Below are 20655 nucleotides of genomic sequence, written 5' to 3'. Positions count from 1 at the left end.
CGTGATTTGTCGACTGTCTCTGCATCCTGAGAGTTCTATTTTCCTGCACTTTGCCTGGACATTTTGTGTTTAGTCTTAGGCACTATGAATTTTATCTTGCTAAACTTTGTTCTGTTCTTTGGACCCAGTGTCTAAGGAATGGTCAAGGGTTTCTGGTCTAGTCGACAGCAGCAGAGCCCATTTGAGCCGAGGCACTGTCCCTTCCAGGTGTTTCTTACCCTTGTCGTCCATAGCTCTGATTGGGGAGGAAGAAAACGAGCCGTCCTCTCCTCTGCTGAAGTGAAAGCTTGCATTTTCTCTATTAATTTTTTGTTAGTGTGTGTGTGTGTCTGTGTGTGTGTGTCTGTGTGTGTGAGTGTGTGTGAGTGTGTGTCTGTGTGTGTCTGTGTGTGTGAGTGTGTGTGTGTGTGCGTGTGTGTGTCTGTGTGTGTGTGTCTGTGTGTGAGTGTGTGTGTGTGTGAGTGTGTGTGTGTGAGTGTGTGTGTGAGTGTGTGTGTGTGTGAGTGTGTGTGTGTGTGAGTGTGTGTGTGAGTGTGTGTGTGTGAGTGTGTGTGTGTGTGAGTGTGTGTGTGTGCGTGTGTGTGTGAATGCACATGTGAGCACAGTTGATGTGGAGGTCAGGAAAGGGCACTGAATCTCCTGGAGTTGAAGTCACAGGAAGTTGTGAGCCTCCTGGGTCTGGGGGCTGGGAATTTTCTCAGGTCATCTGCAAGAACAGCAGGGGCACGTGCCCTTGACCTCCAAGTTGTTCCTCCAGCCCCTATTTCCCCTATTAACAGCTTAGGCAGCATGATAAATTTCTCTTTCTGCCTTCAATAAGAGAAATACCTGCCCAGGGGTGGAACCATCTATAGTGGGCTGGGTGAAGACCACATCAACCACCAATCAGGAAGATGTCTTACAGACTTTCCTACTGGTCAATCTGAAGGAGGCCATTTCTCAACTGAGGCTTCCTCTTCTCAAGTGACTCCAGCTGGGGTCAAATTGACAAAAGCCTGACCAGCACATTGCTGGTGTACAGTACGTTAGACATGAACAGAGAGTAACACTGGGGGAATGTGCCCAGAGGGCATTAGACACTTGCAAGAGAATGACTAATAATAATAATAATGCCACCGGTGTATAATCAGGGAGCTAATGTGCTATCAGATTCAGGAAGCCATGGATTCAATCATCTTAGGAATGACTAAACAGATTTATATCCAAAAGGAAGCAATCATAATACCATGCAAAGCACAGCTGTCTTTTCTGCTGATAGTCTGAGAAACTGGCCCATGCAGTCTCAGGATGATGTCCAGAAACTGGACACAGTGGCTCAGGAAAGGCGCCTCCCAGCCAGAGTTGCCTGTGCCTGCCCAGGAGGACCAGAGTCCTGGAGTTTGCAGACCACATGCTGTGGCAGCTGCCCACTGAGTTCTCCGTGTGCCTCACTTGGGACTGTGTGACAGAGAGAGGTCCCTGGCATGACGTGTGAAGTAAGGATAGAGCGATCCCAAGAAACTGGCCTGGGCGAAGGAGAAGATGTGGGTCTCATCAGTCATGTTGTAGAAAGAAAGGTCATTGTCCTCTTGATCCAAGAAGACTGCAATCTTCAGTGGCTGCGTCTCCAGCAGCAGACGCTCTTCCAGAGAAACGTTTTGGGAACAGAAGGTAAGAGCCCTGTATTCATCTCCCTTCTTCTCCAAGACTCTGAATTTCTTCAGTGATTCTTTGGATGGCGCATCCTGAGTGTACAGTTCATAAACTTCCAGTGTCCAATCCTCAGTGTCCCTGACATCCACCTCCCAGTAGTATCTCCCCAACATGAAGCCTTCCTGGTACAGTGTGATGACGTTGTGGTCTCCTGGTGGGTTGCTGAGGGATGGCTCCGCGGTCTCCTCTCTGCTGCTCTCCTCTGTCTCTGGACCAGATTTGTCCTGGTCAGGCACTTCATGATTTATCTTCACAGGAGCTGGTGAGGAAAGGGAGGAGGTGTGAAGAGGAGACGAAGCCACAACTGCAAAGTATGTATATCAATAACGCTGTGTTCAAAGTTAGCGCTGTGTGTTGGAGGCTGTCAGACCAGCAAAGTCTTAAAGAAACCGGGTCTGGAGGCTGGTGCAGCAATGCTCCTGAGGTGTTGAGCCATGGGCCCTCACAGCGCATTCTGAGCTCTGCATCTCGTTCTGTTCTGTCTATACTACTGTAGGGTCTTGGGAGAGCATGGAGTGAGGTAGGAGAGAGCCTTGTTCATCTATTGTGGAAGGGCTGGTCACAAGCTGACCTCACAAAAGGAAGCTGAGTGTTCTCGCCCCTCGGAGCAGTGTTTCCTTAGTTAGGCGTCTCCTCAGTAAGGGGCCATGGTTCTGTTGTTCAATCCAGTGGATCCCACAGACAAGAACGCTGGGCCAGTGTGTGGAGAAGGGGACAGAACCAGCGAGACCGAGCCTGGCAGTGGCTTGCAGCACAGGGTCACACAGCAGGGCTCCTTCTTCCCCTCCCCACTCTCAACCCGAACAACATGGCTGTCTGTTAGGAAGATCACACTAGACGCCAGAGGCCGGAGTGCTCAGCGGTTTGTCTGGCACGTGCACGGCTTGATACCCATCTCCAAAACGAGAAATGAAATCACAGAGGTCAAGGCGAGCCAGAGCAAACCGACTCACCCAGCTGGAACAGCTCCTTCCTCCAGTCTGAAAGAGAGCAGAGCAGGCGGGTGGATGGTAGAGCTGCCCTCAAGGAACAGAAAGGAGACCCAGGGCTTTCTCCTCCCAGGGCTGCCTCACTAAGTCCCTCGGACTTTCTAGTGTCCAGAAACTCCCGCAGGCAGGTGGCTCTCTGTGCTGTCTCAGGGACTCAATGCTGGGGGTGGAGTGAGGGTGGGGATGCAGGTGAGGGGGGATGGTGGGGGGCGAACAAGGATTGTTGCAAGCTGCCATATGTAAGCCATGGAAACTGAACTTGATTTCTTTGCAAGAGTAACCATTGCTACTGAGGTGTCTCTCCATCTCCCAAGGCGTCTCTCCAGCCTCTGAGGACTCTCCTCAGCACTGAGGCATCTCCCCAGCCCTTGTGGCATCTCCACAGCCCTGCTAGAACATCTTAGAACAAATCTTTAAAGTCTCAGCAGAAGCTGCTTATAAACTGTCTGTCACCCTGGAGGGCCCACCTGTCTGTCACCTCCTCCAGTACTCAGGCTTCCTGTAACAGCCTGGTCTTTAACTTATGTTTCCTGGGGACTTTCAACTTCCACAGGGTCAGAGATGACAGCTGTGCCCCCTGCATGTGTCACAATGTCTGATGTATGGAAATTGCACAGATGAGATCAAGGATTAACCTAGTGTGTTTGTGAACCCCACACTGCACACACACATACACACACTCACACACTCACATATACTCAGACACATGACACATATACTCACATCATACATACACTCAGTCCCACACACATCATACACATCCAGGCACACATGTGCACAGAATAAACAGTTATCTCTTCTTTTTTCTTAGCTACAGACAATAATTGATTGTTTGAATCCCCGACATAAATGATCACAACTTGCTGGGTGCGGTGATGCACACCTGCAATCCTAGCATTTGGGAGGTGGAGGCAGGAGGCCTAGGCGCTCACACCCAGCCTTAACCACACAGCATGTGATCCAGGCTTGGTTGTGTGAGGCTTTGTCTCAAAAGGGTTGTTGTTGTTTTTCAGTCTGCAAGTCGGCAGCCATGAAAGTGTGCATGTGTGAGGTGTGTGTTTCTTTCCAGATAGGATGCCCATTGTTTTAGAGCTGCTGGCAAGACTCAATTCCCACGGGGCACTTACCAGGGTACAGCAGGGCTTTTTTCCAATCTGCAACAGAACAGACCAGAGACAGCTGAGTGCTGACCTGTGGCCTCACACTTCCCCCTTCCCCCTCGGCTTTCCACACCAGTCATCCTTAAACCCTTCAGTTCCCTCCTCCCCACCTCACGAGGGTACCGAGGGGGAGTTGACATCAGGGCATCTGGGTGCAGGACGCCTGGTCTCTTACCTTCTCTGTACAGCGCCTTCCGCCGATCTGAAAGAAATAACATTCGGTGAACGTCCGGAGTAGCGAGAGAGAAGCAAATGCTACAGAGAGGGAGGAGAAGTCACACTCACCCAAGTCAGCCTTGAGGTCATCTGAAAGAAAGGGAAGGTTTGTGAGAAATCCCCCTGAATCTGAAGAGTGGCTAAATGAGGTAGGGTTGACTTCCCTTAGGGGCCGCACAGTTAGGGAGATGAGCGTGGCCGCATGGCCACTGTAAACCCATAAGGTGCCCTGGGAGTTTAAGGTGTCTTAGGGCTCCTTCTGAAGCAGGTTCTTGACCAATTCATAGGAAGAGAAGCAGGTGCCAGAGAAGCAGCCGCACCCTCTGGAAGAAGGGTGTGGAGAAGCATGGGATCGTGATGAGCAGGGTGGGAAGGCGTGGGCTGTGGTTTGAGGCTGCCCTTCAGAGCCTGAGGTCCACTCCCTTTGACCTATCCGCTCTGTGCAGCCCCCACACCCCATGCCTCCCTCCTCTCTATGAACCCCTGGCTTATTCTGTTGTCCCCGTTTCTACCTCTCTTCTTCACTGCAATTTTCATTTCCTTCCTCATCTGTTGCGTTTCCTGAAATTCTTCTGACTTTTTCTTTATCTCTTGCTCTTTGTGTTGATGCACTTTCCAGGTAGCAAGGCTGATGGCACTGAACAGGATGAATAGCACGGGGAGGCAGGCAGCCAGAGCGCTTCTCCATGGAGAAGTCCTGGGGAAGAAGGGCTCTGACAGGGTGTGCTCAGAGTCAGAAACCTGCCTGAAGCAGCTCCTTTCAGCCCCGCCCCTCCCCCTCCCCTGCCTGGGAGTTTGGCCCTCACTGACCTGGGAGGAAGATGGCCTTTGCTTTCTCCTGGTCATGGAGGGGATTTTGGATGGAGCAGATCACGTTGCCTACAGCTCTATCTGTGACCAAAAGAGATGCTTCCACGCGGAAGAGCCCGTCTCCGTCTTGGGTCTGTGACTCCGAGGAGGACAGTAAGTAGAGTGTTCCCCACAGTGTCTCTCCACTGCACCGTGGGTTTGGGGAACCAGCCACTTGAGGAACATGATACCCGGATCCCATTGTTCTCGGGCCCTGCCATTCGAACAAGAGGGGCAGAGCCTAACCCTGAGGAGAGAAGACACCTGGTTGAGGCCTGCTGTTTTGGGGGGCCAGAGTGCTTGAGGGAAGGAAGAGCAGCCTGGAGCTGAGGTCAGCTGAGGCTACCCCGAGACTCAGTTTCATCTTGGCTTACCGTCTTTACATGTGCTTGGACTCAGAGAGGTTAAAGAGGATCTAGGAAATGCTAAACTTGAAAATGGGTCTAGTTGTATTTTCTGTCCTGATGTACTGGAAGTTGATCTCAGAGGGGGTCAGTGTTACTACCGGATATACTTCCTGGGATCTTTTAGGATACAAAACAGGCTCAGAGGCCTGGACAAGTACGTCGGTCAGCAGAGTGCTTGTGCAACCATGAGGACCCGAGTTCACTTCCCCAAACCCACGTGGAACCCGAGTGAGGTGGTACAAGCTTGGGGACTCACTTACCACCCAACCTAGCCGGGTTGATGGTCCTGTCTCAGAAAACATGGTGGACAGTGACCTGAGGTTGACCTCTGCCTTCACACATAAACAAATATACAGTCTATACCATTACGGCCAAGCTTCTCCTAATTGGTAACATTTATAGCACTTCCACCTTATTACTATAAACAATGTTGTGATAACTTTACACATATGCATATACATATACACACATGCATACACACGTGAATACATACATCTATACATACACAGACCCTCCCAACAAGTGTTTTCACACAAAACTTACAGAATTTTGAATCAGTATTTAAGGTCATTAGTGTTTGATGATAGACCAGTTGTCTAGCATGTGTTTGATAGTTAAACAAAATAGGGAGGTGCTGTGGGAACTCCTTCAGCCAATAGACTTTTGAGACTACCCCCAAAGTGGGCTGGTATCTTAAAGGCTATTGGCTGAAGAAGTTCCCACAATAGTAGACCAGTTGTCTGGCATGTGCAGCCCTGGATTTTATTTTGATTTTTTTATTTGCCACCTGACATCAGATTCAGGAGACAATACCCGACTATGCCATTCACATGATCTCCTTTCTAAGTTCTCTCCAGAGTCTGGGGACTTCATCTAGAGGGTGCTTCTTCTTTATGAAGGAAGGGGCAGTGTCCCAGAGAGAATAAGAGATTTATTCAATGTCACAACCAAGAATTCTGAATCCAAACTCTTTGTTATGCTATACACACAGAACCCCACACCTTCCCTGTCACAGTGGTCCAGACCCTCAAACCATAAGCTAAACTAACCACCTCCCCTTTAAGCAGCTTCTTGTCTGGCAGCTGGCCACAGTCAGGAGAAAATGATGCATGCTGTGAACCTCACGAAGGATAGCTCAACAGACAGACACCAGAGGTGTTAACAGCCTCAAGTCACCCACATTCAGCAAAGGTTCAGGTAGATGTCACAGTTCTGAGCTTTATAAAAACTACCCAAAGGTTCGGGGAGGACATTTTCTTGGCCGAGTGATTGCATTTACTTGAGAGAAGCCATTAAAAACAAGACAGTAAGCACAGGACAGAAGGCAGAACGCTGACCTCCCGAGACTCCGGTGGACACCAGGAGGAGCAGAGGGAGGAGACAGGCAGCTTGAGGGATGGCCGGAGAGCCCTTCATCTCCAGAGGGGAAGAAAGCCAAGGCCGGTTCACCTGTAGGAAGGCAATGGTGGGGGAAGTTCAGGAAAATCCCCCGTTCAAAGACTTAACGTTATTCTCAGGTTTCTATCTCTGTCTCCTACAAACCCCTTAAGACAAAACCCACCAATCTCCCCCCTCCCCCCAAGGCTTTTCAGATCCTTTACTCTAAAGGCCAACAGTTTCCTCACGGGCATGTGAAACGGCCAAGCATTTTCTGTGCTGGGGGAGGAGGACTCTCTTGCCTTTCTGTGGGTCCACGGTCTCACAGGGGAACTTGGAGCTGGATTCCCTGAGTTCAGTGTGGTGGGATGGAGTCACACAAGGAAGCAGACCACGCCCACATCAGGTCTATCCTCACTTTTCTTCTGTTTGTTCATTTACTTATTTCCCAATACAGGTACTATTCTCACTACGTCCTCATGACTTCCACCCCCCTTTCTTCAGGCCCACACCTCCCTTGGACAGATGTGCTCACAGGCACAAACTCCTTGCTCACCGTCTGGACAGAGCTGTGGGTTCCTGGAAGCTCCTGGGATCCTCAGTGACCCGGAACCTGGCCCTGGAGACCATCTGCACCTGTGTTACTGTGGCCACTACTCAAGGGTGTGGCTGCTGGGGCCAGGGTGTCGGATTTTCAGAGATGTTCTCCTTAAGGAGGACACACAGGCTTTCCCCCCGGGCTCTGGCTTTAGAGGAATCTAGCAGAAGTCATAGCCATCTCCAGGTCTTCAGTTACTTCAGGAGTGGAATTAAATCATCCAGAGGACTTTGCACTGGGCTGAGCATAGAGTAAGCAGCTGTAGATTGCTCTGGAGACTTCTCACCGTAAGCTGCCTCCTGCACTACCAGGGAGAGGCAAGCAGGTCCGATGTTCAGATCTGAGGGTCACTCACATGGTTAACTGATTTAGAGACGAAGCCAAGCATGCTTCTCCCCTACTCCATGACTGACTTCTGACAGTGTTGAGCCTCAGTACATGAACCACAGAGGACCATGCCTCAAACAAAAACAAAATGACAGAAGGCCCTGGCAACTCTCAATAGATTTGCATTTAAAAATGTATTTCATGTGTGTGGGTATTTTGTCCGCATGCATGTGTACAGAGTCCATGGAGGACAGAAGGGGATGCCAGATGCCCAGATCCAGCGTTACAGGCAGTTGTGAGCTGTCACGTGGGTGCTGGTAACTAAATCCGGGTCCTATGCATGAGCAGCCCGTGCTCCTAACCACCTAGCCGTCTCTCCAGCCCCCAATTTTGCATTTTCCTACTCCACTGTATATTGTCATCTCTTGGCAACCGCTGAAAGTCACATGATCTTAGTGAATATCTCCATCTACAAGGGAGCCATTTTCTCCAAACAATTTCTTCTGAAAGCTCGTTTTTCACTTTTAACTTAGCTTCGTGATATATAGAGTTTTGTTGGAAAATTCTGTCTGTACTTGTTTCATTCTTGTGTCTCTTACGACCTGATTGAACAACCTTCGGTCTAGAATGTCAAGGATATAAATTAGTGTTTTTGTTCTTCCCTTTAAAATAATTGTTTTATTTTTAATTATGTGTGGGTTGCATCTCTTTCTCTTTTTCTTTCTGTGTATGTTGTGAGTGTTTGTGTGTTAGTTCACATGCGTACAAATGTCCCCGGAGTCCAGAGGGGCCATCAGTGTTACTGAACCTGTTAAAAGTGGGGGGGGGCACAAGTCAAATAATCTCAAGATAACTCGGAGAGAGAGAGAGAGAGAGAGAGAGAGAGAGAGAGAGAGAGAGAGAGAGAGCTGGGCAGATGGGCGGGTTTTCTCTGGGTACCCAAAAGGTCATGCCCTAACCTGCTTCAGCCTCTTAAAGGTCACTGGCTGACGGAGGTTTCCCAGCACATCAGATCCCATGGAACTGTAGTTACAGGCAGTTGTGAGCTTCCTGAGGTGGGTGCCGGGAATTGAACTCTGGTCCCCTGGAGGAGTATGTGCCTTTAGCCCTTCCTGAGGTGGGTGTCGGGAATTGAACTCTGGTCCCCTGGAGGAGTATGTGCCTTTAGCCCTTCCTGAGGTGGGTGCCAGGAATTGAACTCTGGTCCCCTGGAGGAGTATGTGCCTTTAGCCCTTCCTGAGGTGGGTGCCAGGACTTGAACTCTGGTCCCCTGGAGGAATATGTGCCTTTAGCCCTTGAGCCCTCCTGCCAGCCTAATTATGGCTCGCTTGAGTCTTTCTGTCATTGTGAGCAGGAATATGGTTGTTCACAGGCTTGAAGGACAGCAAGCTTTTCTCTTCTTGCTCACGACACGGGAGTGTGATGGGAGGGCCCAGCTGTCCATGATGTGTAACTCCAGCTGGATGAGGTGGATTTAATCAATGTCCACGGAGAAAATTTGGGGTGAATGAGAATCAGAAAGATGAAACGTATTCACATCTTTTCAATTCTTTTTTTTTTATGAATGAGAGGACTGACGAGGAGATAACAGGGTATCAAAGCATTAGATAATTACTTGTGTGTCCAGCAGACATGATAGAACTTGCTTGCACATGGCTAAATGGGTGTGTTACAGACACCCTTGCTTCCCATAGGTTAGTTTAGATAATTTCAAAAAATTGAGGCTAAGGATTACCATCCAACCCACTGTCAGACGAGGAAACAGAGACATCAAAGCAGTTCTATAGATCACCCCAAAGTCCTAAGCATCATCAATAATAAGATTAACATCAGATTCTAGGATTCCGAGACACATGTCACTAGACACATGTCGTTTATAAAGAATTCTGTTGCTCCAGCTCTTGGCTGTACCTCATAGCCATGTGATTATTACTGTTCTATGTCTGTGTTGAAGTTCTCTTTTCTTTTTTTTTCTTTTTGGGTTTTTTTTCAAGACAGGGTTTCTTTGTGGCTTTGGAGCCTGTCCTGAAACTAGCTCTGTAGACCAGGCTGGTCTCGAACTCACAGAGATCCGCCTGCCTCTGCCTCCCGAGTCTTTTCTAATCTTTTTTTCCCAAAATATTTATTTATTAATTATGTATACAATATTTTGTTTGTGTGTATGCCTGCAGGCCAGAAGAGGGCACCAGACCTCATTACAGATTGTTGTGAGCCACCATGTGGTTGCTGGGAATTGAACTCAGGACCTTTGGAAGAGCAGGCAATGCTCTTAACCTCTGAGCCACCTCTCCAGCCCATCTAATCTTATTTTACCTTTGGTTTTGAAGCTCCCGATGTTTCCTGAGAGGAACTGAAGATGTAAGTCATAAACAATGCCACACCAGTTTGGAATTATGATTGATAGGGTGGTATTTATTTAAAGGGGAAAAAACTTACAGATCACCATCAGCCCTCTGTGCAACCAGGAAGGGAGTCTAGTCGCTGGCGGAGCAGGAAGTGGAGAGAGGAGAGGGAAGTGGCCGCCTTTTTAAAGGGAGAGAGACCACGCCCCAATGGGCTGGTATCTCAGTGGTGATAGGCTGGAGGAGTGGGAGGACCTCCCGTAACACCTCCCCTTTTGTTTAAATAAGAGAGTTCTAAACCTACTATGAAATTATATACAATAAGTTCAAATATCCTATTCTAACTAGCTTAGGTCTTGTATAATAAATAACTTGGCCAAATCATGAGAGGAAAAGTAACTACATTTATATAGTCTTCAACCCCATCGAAGATCTGAGAAGGGAAATAATGTTACCTGGGTAATTAGGAAGTTCAGGAAAACAACTTCCAAAACATGCAACAGATCACAGAGACAACTAGCTACCTGGGCAATCACCCAAAGTCACGTTAGCAGCGTTGAAGCAACCAACTTTGGCTAAGGCCTAACATAACTGACATACCATTTTCAAAGGCAAGCAACTTTTCAAAACTATCTTACCCTGTCTTGGCAGGATATGACAGTCCTGTTTTATCCATTGATGCACGCTCTGTATCTTTGTCAGTGGTTGAGGTATGGGCATTTCTTTGCCCCAAGGCCAGTTCTGCCAAAAAGAAAGGCTCCAGGTGGAGTGTCTTTGGTGCTCAACATTCTCTCGGGAATAGAGTGATGTTGCCAGGAGCAATTGTGTCTCACTACCACAAAACTCTGAGTTAGATTAAAGGCCATTTTCTACAGCTCTTTGAAGAAGTTGAAGATTATCTATCTATATTGAGTATAATCTCTATATATCTAAAGAATCTGATTAGTCTAATTATAAATGACAAACTTAGATGACTATTAGTCTATATAATTCTCAATATCTATCTAACTTAAAGACTAAGACAATAAACGACTGTGAAACAAATGAGGACAATGACCTCCAAATATAAACAATTTACAAATATACATTGCAGTAGGTAAATATATATCAATACACAAACATTATATAAGTATCTTAATCAGAGGTAGAAATGTACACTGCAATATGGTAAATATATACAATATATATATCAATACAATATATGTCAATACATAAAAATGTTTTAAACAGAGGTAGAAACATGCATGCATACAATAGTCAATATAATTTAACTTTGTATCAATATACAAGAATCTATACCAATATATTTGTCTAAAAACAGTAACTCACAATTACAAATCTATTATCCCATCATCCCTCTTTTTTTTTCCAAAATCCCTGAGCTTATAAAATTCCTCCCCCAACCCTCAAACGTATACTAATTATAATCAACCCCTAAATGATGTCCCTAAACCCAAGGGCAAACTTTACTGGGAGAGGGGACGTCGTCCTCGAGAATTACTTCCAGCTGTCATGGGGGCGACGTTCTTTCTGGGGGATCCTCTGAAAATAAAATGATGGTTAAATTTCAAGATCAATGTCTTTTAAAATTGCAAATAGTCTCTGAGTATTTTGTGCAGGTCTGGCCAAAATGTTGTATAAGATGTGCACCATTTCAGCTAACCAAGTTGGAACTGTCTTGTGCAGCTGGTACCCAAAGCAGGTTTTGTAGTAGCGCTATCAGTATCATGACGTCATATCAACCAGGTGGAGTTGTTGTTATGGGGCCCCATCTTCTTCCTGGAAACTTCAAATGTCACTTCAGGAAAAACTCATTGTTCATTATGAAAAACTTAAACATTAATCATATAGACATAGAGACATATATATATATTCAATGAAAGACATGATAGATATATTCAATGAAAAGTATGATAGATATGAAGAAAAGCAAAGATGTTTTCTCAACTCATATTTCTTTCTGTCCCATATCATGGCTCTTGACATGAGACAGAAACTCCAGAAACTCTGGGTTTTTCTCTTACTAACAGGCTTGCAATTGGAGAGGGACTGAGCCAGAGTCCAACTTCAAAACCAGCTTTATACATTTAGAAATATAGTTTAATATTACTTACACAACCCATTCAGTTTTCTTGATATTTCCTAATGGGCAGGTATTTTTCCATCTGTCAGTATCCAAACATCCAGGGTCCCTTGAATTTCTCAAAGATGAGTGTTTTCCTGTGGAGATAAGAACAGAACCCTGCCCCCATTCTATATGTTTTTCTTACCACCTGTATGAATATTATCATTGTGGATGAGTTGTCATTTCTCCTTTCCAAGAGGTTTCTCCTCTTCAAATCGAAACTTTATTAATTTTGATGGTATCCACAATTTTTCTTCTCCTGTGGAAACAAGAGCAAAACCCCTTCCCCAACGTAGCACATCTCCTGGCTTCCACTGAGAGGTCAGCATATCTTTGAAATAAGTCGGTTGATTTAGTTCAGCAGACTTTTCCATTATCCAATGTTTTTCTGCTGCTGTCGTTCCTTTCTCATTAGCGTTAAGAAAATTCAAGGTTAATAAAGCATTATGTAATCTATTTCTGGGGGTATTTTCGGTCCCTGTCTGTTTGTTCAGCATATCCTTTATAGTACGATTTGATCTTTCTATAACTGCCTGACCTGTAGGATTATTTGGTATACCTATAATGTGTTTTATATTATAATAATCAAAAAAGCGTTTCATTTTCTTAGATACATATGCTGGACCATTATCTGTCTTTATTTGTGCAGGTATACCCATGATGGCCATAACTTCCAATAAATGTGTGATTACTGAATCAGCCTTTTCTGAGCTCAGGGCAGTAGCCCATTGAAAACCTGAATACGTGTCTATGGTATGATGTACATATTTTAATTTACCAAATTCCATAAAGTGGAACACATCCATCTGCCAGATTTCATTTCTCTTAGTACCCTTTGGGTTACTCCCTGCAGGCAACGGTGTTTGATTATAGAAAGAACAAGTAGGACATCTCTTTATAATGTACTTAGCTTGTTGCCATGTAATGGAAAATTCTTTCTTTAGGCCTTTACTATTGACATGATGCTTCTTATGAAATTCTGAGGCCTACAACACACTTCCAATCAATAATTGATCAATCTCAGCATTGCCTTGGGCTAGAGGACCAGGCAGACCTGTATGGTACCGGATGTGTGGTATGTACATCAGACAAAGCCTGTTCCTGATTATGTCTTGTACCTGGATAAACAATGAAGTCAACTCTGTGTCATCTGGTATAAATTCAGCGGTTTCAATATGCAAGATAACTCTTTCTGCATATTGTGAATCTGTAACTATATTAAGAGGTTTTTAAAAATCCCTTAGCACCATAAGAATGGCATATAATTCTTCCTTCTGGACAGAATTATAAGGGCTTTGTTCCACCTTACTCAATTCATCTGATTTGTAACCTGCTTTCCCTGATTTATTTGCATCAGTATAGAAAGTATGAGCTCCAGTTATTGGAGCATCACATACAATTCTAGGAAGAATCCAAGAAGTTCTTTTTATGAGGTTAAGTCTACCACTTTTGGGATAGTTGCTATTAATTTCTCCCAAAAAATTAGCACAAGCTCTTTGCCACGGTTCATTGTCTTCCCATAACTTTTTTATTTATTCAGTAGTAAAAGGTGCTATAATTTCTGCTGGGTCTATACCTGCTAGGTGACTAAGTCTCAGCTTACCTTTTAAAATTAATTCAGAGACTTTTTCCACATAAGTTTTTTATTTTTTACTTGGTTTATTAGGTATAAATATCCACTCTAAAATAATATCTTCCCTCTGCATTAGAATCCCTGTAGGAGGAATTCTGGAAGGCAATATGACTAGGATGCAGCTAAGATTTGGGTTCACCCTATCCACATGTGCCTCCTGTAATTTTTCCTCAATCATTGTCAGTTCCTTTTCTGCTTCAGATGTCAGTTTTCTTGGACTATTCAAATCTTTATCACCATCTAAGGTTTTGTTTAAATGAACTATTAGATCAGGTGTTATCCCAACAGCTGGTCGTAGACTGGAAATGTCTCCTAACAATCTTTGGTAGTCATTAAGAGTCTTTAACTGGTCTCTCCTAATTTGTGCCTTTTGTGTTTTAATTTTCTCTAACCCTATTCTGTAACCTAGGTAATTAATAGAATTTCCTCTTTGATTCTTTTCAGGGGCAATTTGTAATCCCCACCTAGGCAAGACTTTCTTTACTTCTTCAAACATCCTTTCTAAAGTATCTTTATTTGAATCAGATAACAAGATGTCATCCATGTAATGATAAATTATGGACTTGGGGAATTGTTTACGAATTATTTCCAATGGCTTACTTACAAAATATTGGCACAATGTAGGACTATTGAGCATACCCTTTGGGAGGACAGTCCATTGATATCTCCTATTGGGCTGAGAATTATTATAAGTAGGCACTGTGAAGGCAAATTTTTCTCTATCCTTTTCTTGTAACGGTATAGTGAAAAAACAATCTTTCAAATCAATAACTATAAGAGGCCATCCTTTTGGTAACAGAGAAGGCAAAGGAATTCCAGATTATAGTGGGCCCATAGGTTGAATTACTTTGTTGACAGCTCTTAGATCTGTCACCATTCTCCATTTACCAGATTTCTTTTTTACAACAAACACAGGAGAATTCCAAGGGCTGGTTGATTCTTCAATATGGTGAGCATCTAGTTGCTCCTGCACCAGCTGTTCCAATGCCTGTAGTTTATCTTCAGATAGAGGCCACTGTTTGATCCATATTGTCTTCTCAGTTAGCCATTTTAAAGTTAGGGTTGCTGGTACCTCTAAAGGTTTGGTATTTGCTGTATGTTCTTGTACAGCCTGAATGGCTGGTCACCTTTTACCATAATACCTCATCATATCCTTCCCAGAATTATGACTTCCTGGAACTACAGGAATGTTAATCTGGGTATTCCATTGCTGTAGCAGGTCACGGCCCCATAAATTTATGGCAATATTGGCTATATATGGCCTTAGTCTTCCTATTTGCCCTTCGGGCCCTATGCATTCAACCCATCTTGTGCTTTGTTTTACACAAGATAGGGTTCCAATTCCCAGGAACTGAACATCTACCTCTTGAAGAGGCCAATTTGGATGCCAAGATTCTGGGATAATGATACTTACATCCGCACCTGTGTCTAATAAGCCTTCAATAAAAGTGCCATTTATACAGACTCTTAGCTTTGGTCTTTGATCAGTAATAGAAGTCTGCCAAAATATACGTTTACTCTGTCCTACTGGGTTTTTTTTGACTCATCCTCCACACGTATTTCATCATTTAGACCAGTATTACTTTTTACAGCAGAAATTGGAGCTTTTAATTTTCTTGGTGAGGCACGTTCTCCACTGTGACTGGGAATGACTGGGCCACTGTTGACTTGGGGGCCTGCGAGAGGCCCCTCAAGGAGTTTCCCGATGGAATCGGGTTGCCTTGTTTGTTTGTTGTTGACCTGCATTCGTTGGACCAATGTCGGCCTTTACCGCATCTCCTACGTATACCTGAAGGCCTAGGTCTCCTATTTTTGTCATTCACAGAGGAGATAATATTCCTAGAAATTCTGTGCCTGCAATCCCTTTTCAGATGTCCTAATTTACCACAATTAAAACACCTGGCAGTTTGATGTCTCCTCATTGCTGTGGAAATCGCTTCTCCCACCCAAGATTCATCATTATAGCTAAACGTCTCAACATTCATCGTATGCTGAATCCATTCATCCATAGGTGCTGATCTAGACTTTAAAGGCCCAATTATCTTTTTGCATTCTATGTTTGCATTCTCAAAAGCTAGAGATTCAAGAAGTATTCGTCTAGCTTCTGGGTCTGTTACCCCTATGTCCAGAGCCTTAATTAATCTTTGCAAAAAGTCAATAAAGGGTTCTCTCTGTCCCTGCCTAATTCTGGTATATGATTCAACCCTTTTTGCTGGATCTCGTATCCTATTCCAAGCATTTAAAGCTGCTTGGTGACATAGACACAGTACTTCATCGTCATAAAGAGCTTGGACCTGTGGATCAGCATATTCTCCTGCACCAAGAATTTGATCTTGGGAAACCTCAACACCTTTTGCTCTTCCTTGCTGTTCCATATGTTTGGATTCTTCTCTGAAATAAATTCCAAACATCAAGGAAGGTCCATTATCTAAAACTGCAGACACTAACTGATGGAAATCATGGGGGGTAGCTCTAGCATTAGAAGCCCAAGTCCTTATCATTTCCTTTACATATGCAGAGTGCAAGCCAAAATTAACAATAGCTTGCTTAATTTCTTTTAGATCATTCATCGCTATTGGCATCCATCTAGCTTCTCTGACTCCCTTTGAGCCTTTAGAAGTTGACGCTTTGTCAGAATTAAGTATAGGGTATGCCGTTAAAACCTTGGGTAAGCCAGTTCTAATAGCTGGTGTTGGCATTGTATCCTGTCCTTGTGCCTTATTACTCTGTTCACCAGCTCCAATCATTTCTTCAATCATTTCAAGTCTTTTTATTATTGTCTTTATTATTGTCTCTTTTGAATCCTGAATCTCCTGACCTGCATGAGTTTCTAGTAAAGATTGTATGGTTCTTAGGAGTGCCATGATCTTCCTAAATGATAGAATATTCAAAAGAATACTGAAACCTAGTAACCAGTATTAAGTTATCCCCATAATCATATAAACCTTGCATGATATAACCCATTGTATTGGTAACCAGAACAGTAAAATTCGCGTTGGAAACGAAAACTGCCATATTACCTATTATCCAGCAGGTGGCGCTGTTGCAGAGTCACGATGAAAACAGGGTCCTGTTTCAGAGTCCGCCTAGTATTTGTTAAAAACTGGAAAATGTAAGTTGCTCAACAAAGTAAATGTAATTAAATCAATTCCAGAGACGGAACCAGAAACCCAGAATCCAGGGGTAGAGAAGAGCAACCTGGAAGCCGCTTATGCCTCCACGTGACAGAGCCACCCTGAGGGGTTGCAGCTTTCAGCAACCGCGTGCTCTGGTTCGCGCCACTTAAGAGCTGTGCTTGCAAGGGAGATTTAAAAACGGCTCAGAAAAGAGCAAACCACGCGGCAGAGACTACGCGGGCCTGTGGAGTTTAAATCCACGTGGGGAGGCCAAGGCCGTTGGTGGCAGGTGAGGAAGGGAGGGCTCCAGCCAAGCCGAACTCGCGGCCGGCAGCTGAGCGGGGAAAGGAGAGGTTCTAAAACCAAACGTTGGGTGCCAACTGAAGACGTAAGTCATAAAAAATGCCACACCAGTTTGGAATTATGATTAATAGGGTGGTATTTATTTAAAGGGGAAAATACTTACAGATCACCGTCAGCCCTCTGCGCAACCAGGAAGGGAGTCTAGTTGCTGGCCGAGCAGGAAGTGGAGAGAGGAGAGGGAAGTGGCCGCTTTTTTAAAGGGAGAGAGACCACGCCCCAATGGGCTGGTATCTCAGCAGCGATAGGCTGGAGGAGTGGGAGGACCTCCCGTAACAAGGAACCCTCTTGCCTCCAGTTTTCTGAACCCCTTAAATGTCCACCTAAGGCTTCCTCCCAGGCCCTCAAACTCCCGAAGCATCTCAAGCAAGGCTTACAGAGAGCCCTGCACACATCCAGGAGAAGGTGAGCTGGGAGGCAGGGCAGGATTACCCTGTCTGGCTCCCTCTCTGAGGTAGTGAGCAGTTCCAAAAAGCCTTCATCTCTCTAGGAACCTAGACAATGTGAGCCTCACAGGAGCCTCTCCTAGATGATGGGCAAGAGGTGAGAGGAACATATCGTCATGCTCTCCTGCTGTGTGCCCCATCATGGGTGTCAAGGATGGAGCTGGGATGGTATCGATCCAGTTTGTCCCAGCTCCTCAGAGGCTGTGTGGATGTATCTGGGTGGGATGGGCATCCAGTAAACTTCAGATGGAGGAGGGCGATACTAAAAGATTACACTTCTGAGTGTGTGGGGGGGAGGGCTGGAGAGATGGCTCAGAGGTCAAGAGCACCAGCTGCTCTTCCAGAGGTCCTGAGTTCAATTCCCAGCAACCACATGGTGGCTCACAGCCATCTGTAATGAGATCTGGCACCCTCCTCTGGCATGTGGGCATACATGGAGGCAGAATGTTGTATACATAATAAATAAATCTTAAAAAAAAAAGATTACACTTCTGGGGGACAACAAGCAGCCGTGCAAACGTTTCTTCAGAAAAGGCAATGACTTTGAGGATGCCACTGTTAGGAATTTTTCCTAGCACAAGCTCTCTGCCTATGCAAAAATCCCAATCAAGCCAAATCACAACAAGCCGAATTAAAAAAATATCCAGGTTTGATGGGATTCCTGCGCTCTCGGGTGGCCCTGAGGGGGAACCAGGAGGGTGAGGGTGGGGTGAGGTGTGGTGTGATGTTTGTGTGTGTGTAGGGAGGTAATCACGTGTTTCTCCTTTGGGAGCTATCTTAAATACCCCGTGGGAGAGTCCAGACTAATACAACTCTCAGGCCTGGGGTCTGGGGGTTAAGCTCCCAACTTAACAGCCACCATCAGCTAAAGGTGATAGTGAGTAGCTGAGCCTGAAGCCTTTTAGAGAAGAGGTCAGCGTCCTGCTGGGTTTTGCAAACACGGGGTTATTTAAGGTGGCAGATCACAGAAAGTCAGAATAGAAACTCAAGACAGGAACATGGAGGTAGGAACTGATGAAGCTGGGGCCACAAAGAAATGGGAGAAATAACTGCTTCCTGGCTCTCTCCCCACAGCTGGCTTGCTCAGTCTTGTTTTTGATACAACTCGGGACTACCTGCCCAGGAATGGCGCCACCCACAATGGGCTGGGCTCTTCCATGTCAATCATTAACGAAGAAAATGTGCTACAAACTGACTGCTGTTCAGTCCCGAGGCAGAAAATGGGAGACAGACCACCGAAGTCTATGAAACCAGAAGCAAACTTTATTAGGGGGTGGGAGAATCACCACGGGGCACAAAAAAATTATCAGCTAGCTGGGACCACAGCCAGAGTTTGGGCTTCTGAAATTGGGTCCCTTTTTATAGCAAGAAGTAAGCATTAGGTACGACAATGGAACTTTTTACAATTTTGAGGTTAATTTAGAGACATACTGCATTTTACAATGTTTACTTACAAGATTTCTGCTCAGTGGTGTTTACAAAAATTCTGCAACGTTATTGACATAGCTAACGGTGTTTACAAGGAACTTCACAGCTCTTTCTAGCACAACCAGTTTCCCTGCAGAGATTTTGTAACAATGTGAAGCCTAAAGTCTCCTGGAGCAACCTATTAAAGGTTAACCTCTGCCCAGGCAACTGTGGGCTATAGGGGCAGGAGGGCTGTCGGTAAAAGTTAACCCTTGGCTGCTGACAAAGCTGCTGCCAGCCCTCATTCTCTAAGTTTATAATTTTATAGTTCTATGTCCTCGCACCCTTCAACTGCAGGACAATCTGATGGAGGTGTTTTTTCTCAGCTGAGGTTCCCTCTTCCCAGATGACCTTAACTTTTGTCAAGACAGAAAAACAATACAAAACACAAAACAAACAAATAAACAACAACAACAAAAAATCCAAACAGCATATGTTACAGAAAAAGCGATAGATATGTTTGGAGAGGGCCAATATCTTGGATGCTGGATTTGACTTGATAAATTGATGCATTTATAATGCTGTACTTTGAAGTTGAACCAGGGCTTAAGGGGTTTTTGTATGTTTGTTTACTCATTTTGTTTTGTTTTCAGTCAGGATTTCTCTACATAGTCCTGGCTGTGCTGGAACTCGCTGAATTTGAACTCAGAGATTCCCCTGCCTCAGCCTCCCAAGGGCTGGGATTAAAGGCATAGGCCATCATTGCTTGGTTCATACCAGTTTTTTAAAAAGACAAACGGACTGTTCCTCTCACTTGAGGTCAGCCTCATCTTCAGCTGATGCTGCCTAACATGGTTCATTTTGTCCATCTTTTTTTCCCCCATTAATCTTTACTGAAGAATTTTATTTTTATGAGACAGGGCCTTCTAAGTCCTGGAACTTGTTATATAGATCAAGCTGATCTTGAACTCACAGAGATTTGCCTGATTGAAGGTCTGCACCACCACACCCAGTCCTTCACCGAATTTCTTAAATGAAAAGGGGATGGGAGAACCATTTTGATGTACAAAAATACTGATGGCATAGGTTAGCAAAATATTTCTTTTAATTTTTTGCAAATATTTTAAGTATAGAAAAGAACAAAGATTATTTTAAAGGAAAAATACATAATAGTCAAATGTATTTGCAGTGGCTTCAAGGTCTAAATATACATGGAACATATATAAATCAAAGAGAAATATACAATTTATAAGGTAAAGTCATCTCCCTTTTAAAAAATGTTTTTATTAATCTATAAGAATTTCATATGATGCATCTTGATCAAATCCACTCTCCTTCCCCAACTCCTCCTAGATCTACCCCAATCTCCTTACTCCTCGTGTTCTCTTTCTCTCTTTCTCCCAGACCCAACTACACAGGGGCGGGGCCTGCCCAGTAGTGTGGTCAATGAGTCAAGGATCACACTGTTAAAGAGCACCGATTCGCCTTCTCTGGGCAGCTATCAAATGCTGTAGATGTAGATGCTCGGCTAGGGGTGGGACTTGGTGCTCCTTACCTTTCTTCTTTAGTGCGTGTTTAATAGGAGTGCACATCTCAGGAAGAGTTCAGAGG

At 44.8% G+C, this 20655-nt stretch overlaps 2 protein-coding genes across 2 annotated transcripts in view; one reads left to right on the top strand and one right to left on the bottom strand.

Moving 5' to 3' along the window:
- LOC142854247 (H-2 class II histocompatibility antigen, I-E beta chain-like) overlaps positions 1–20655 on the top strand; it is a 122292-nt gene that overhangs the window by 22066 nt on the left and 79571 nt on the right. The gene's annotated exons all lie outside the window — the stretch shown is intronic.
- Positions 1428–5615, bottom strand: LOC142853519 (butyrophilin-like protein 1). The gene is given in 9 exon segments (XM_075978704.1): positions 1428–1951; positions 2646–2672; positions 3809–3835; positions 3957–4043; positions 4127–4147; positions 4570–4770; positions 4868–5024; positions 5026–5232; positions 5574–5615. Coding segments are annotated over 9 exon segments (1293 nt in total).

The sequence above is a fragment of the Microtus pennsylvanicus genome, chromosome 7 (genome assembly GCF_037038515.1).
Source record: "Microtus pennsylvanicus isolate mMicPen1 chromosome 7, mMicPen1.hap1, whole genome shotgun sequence".
Classification (NCBI taxonomy): Eukaryota; Metazoa; Chordata; class Mammalia; order Rodentia; family Cricetidae; genus Microtus; species Microtus pennsylvanicus.
Note: the sequence above shows the minus strand (reverse complement) of the source record. Positions and strands in the feature narration are given on the sequence as shown.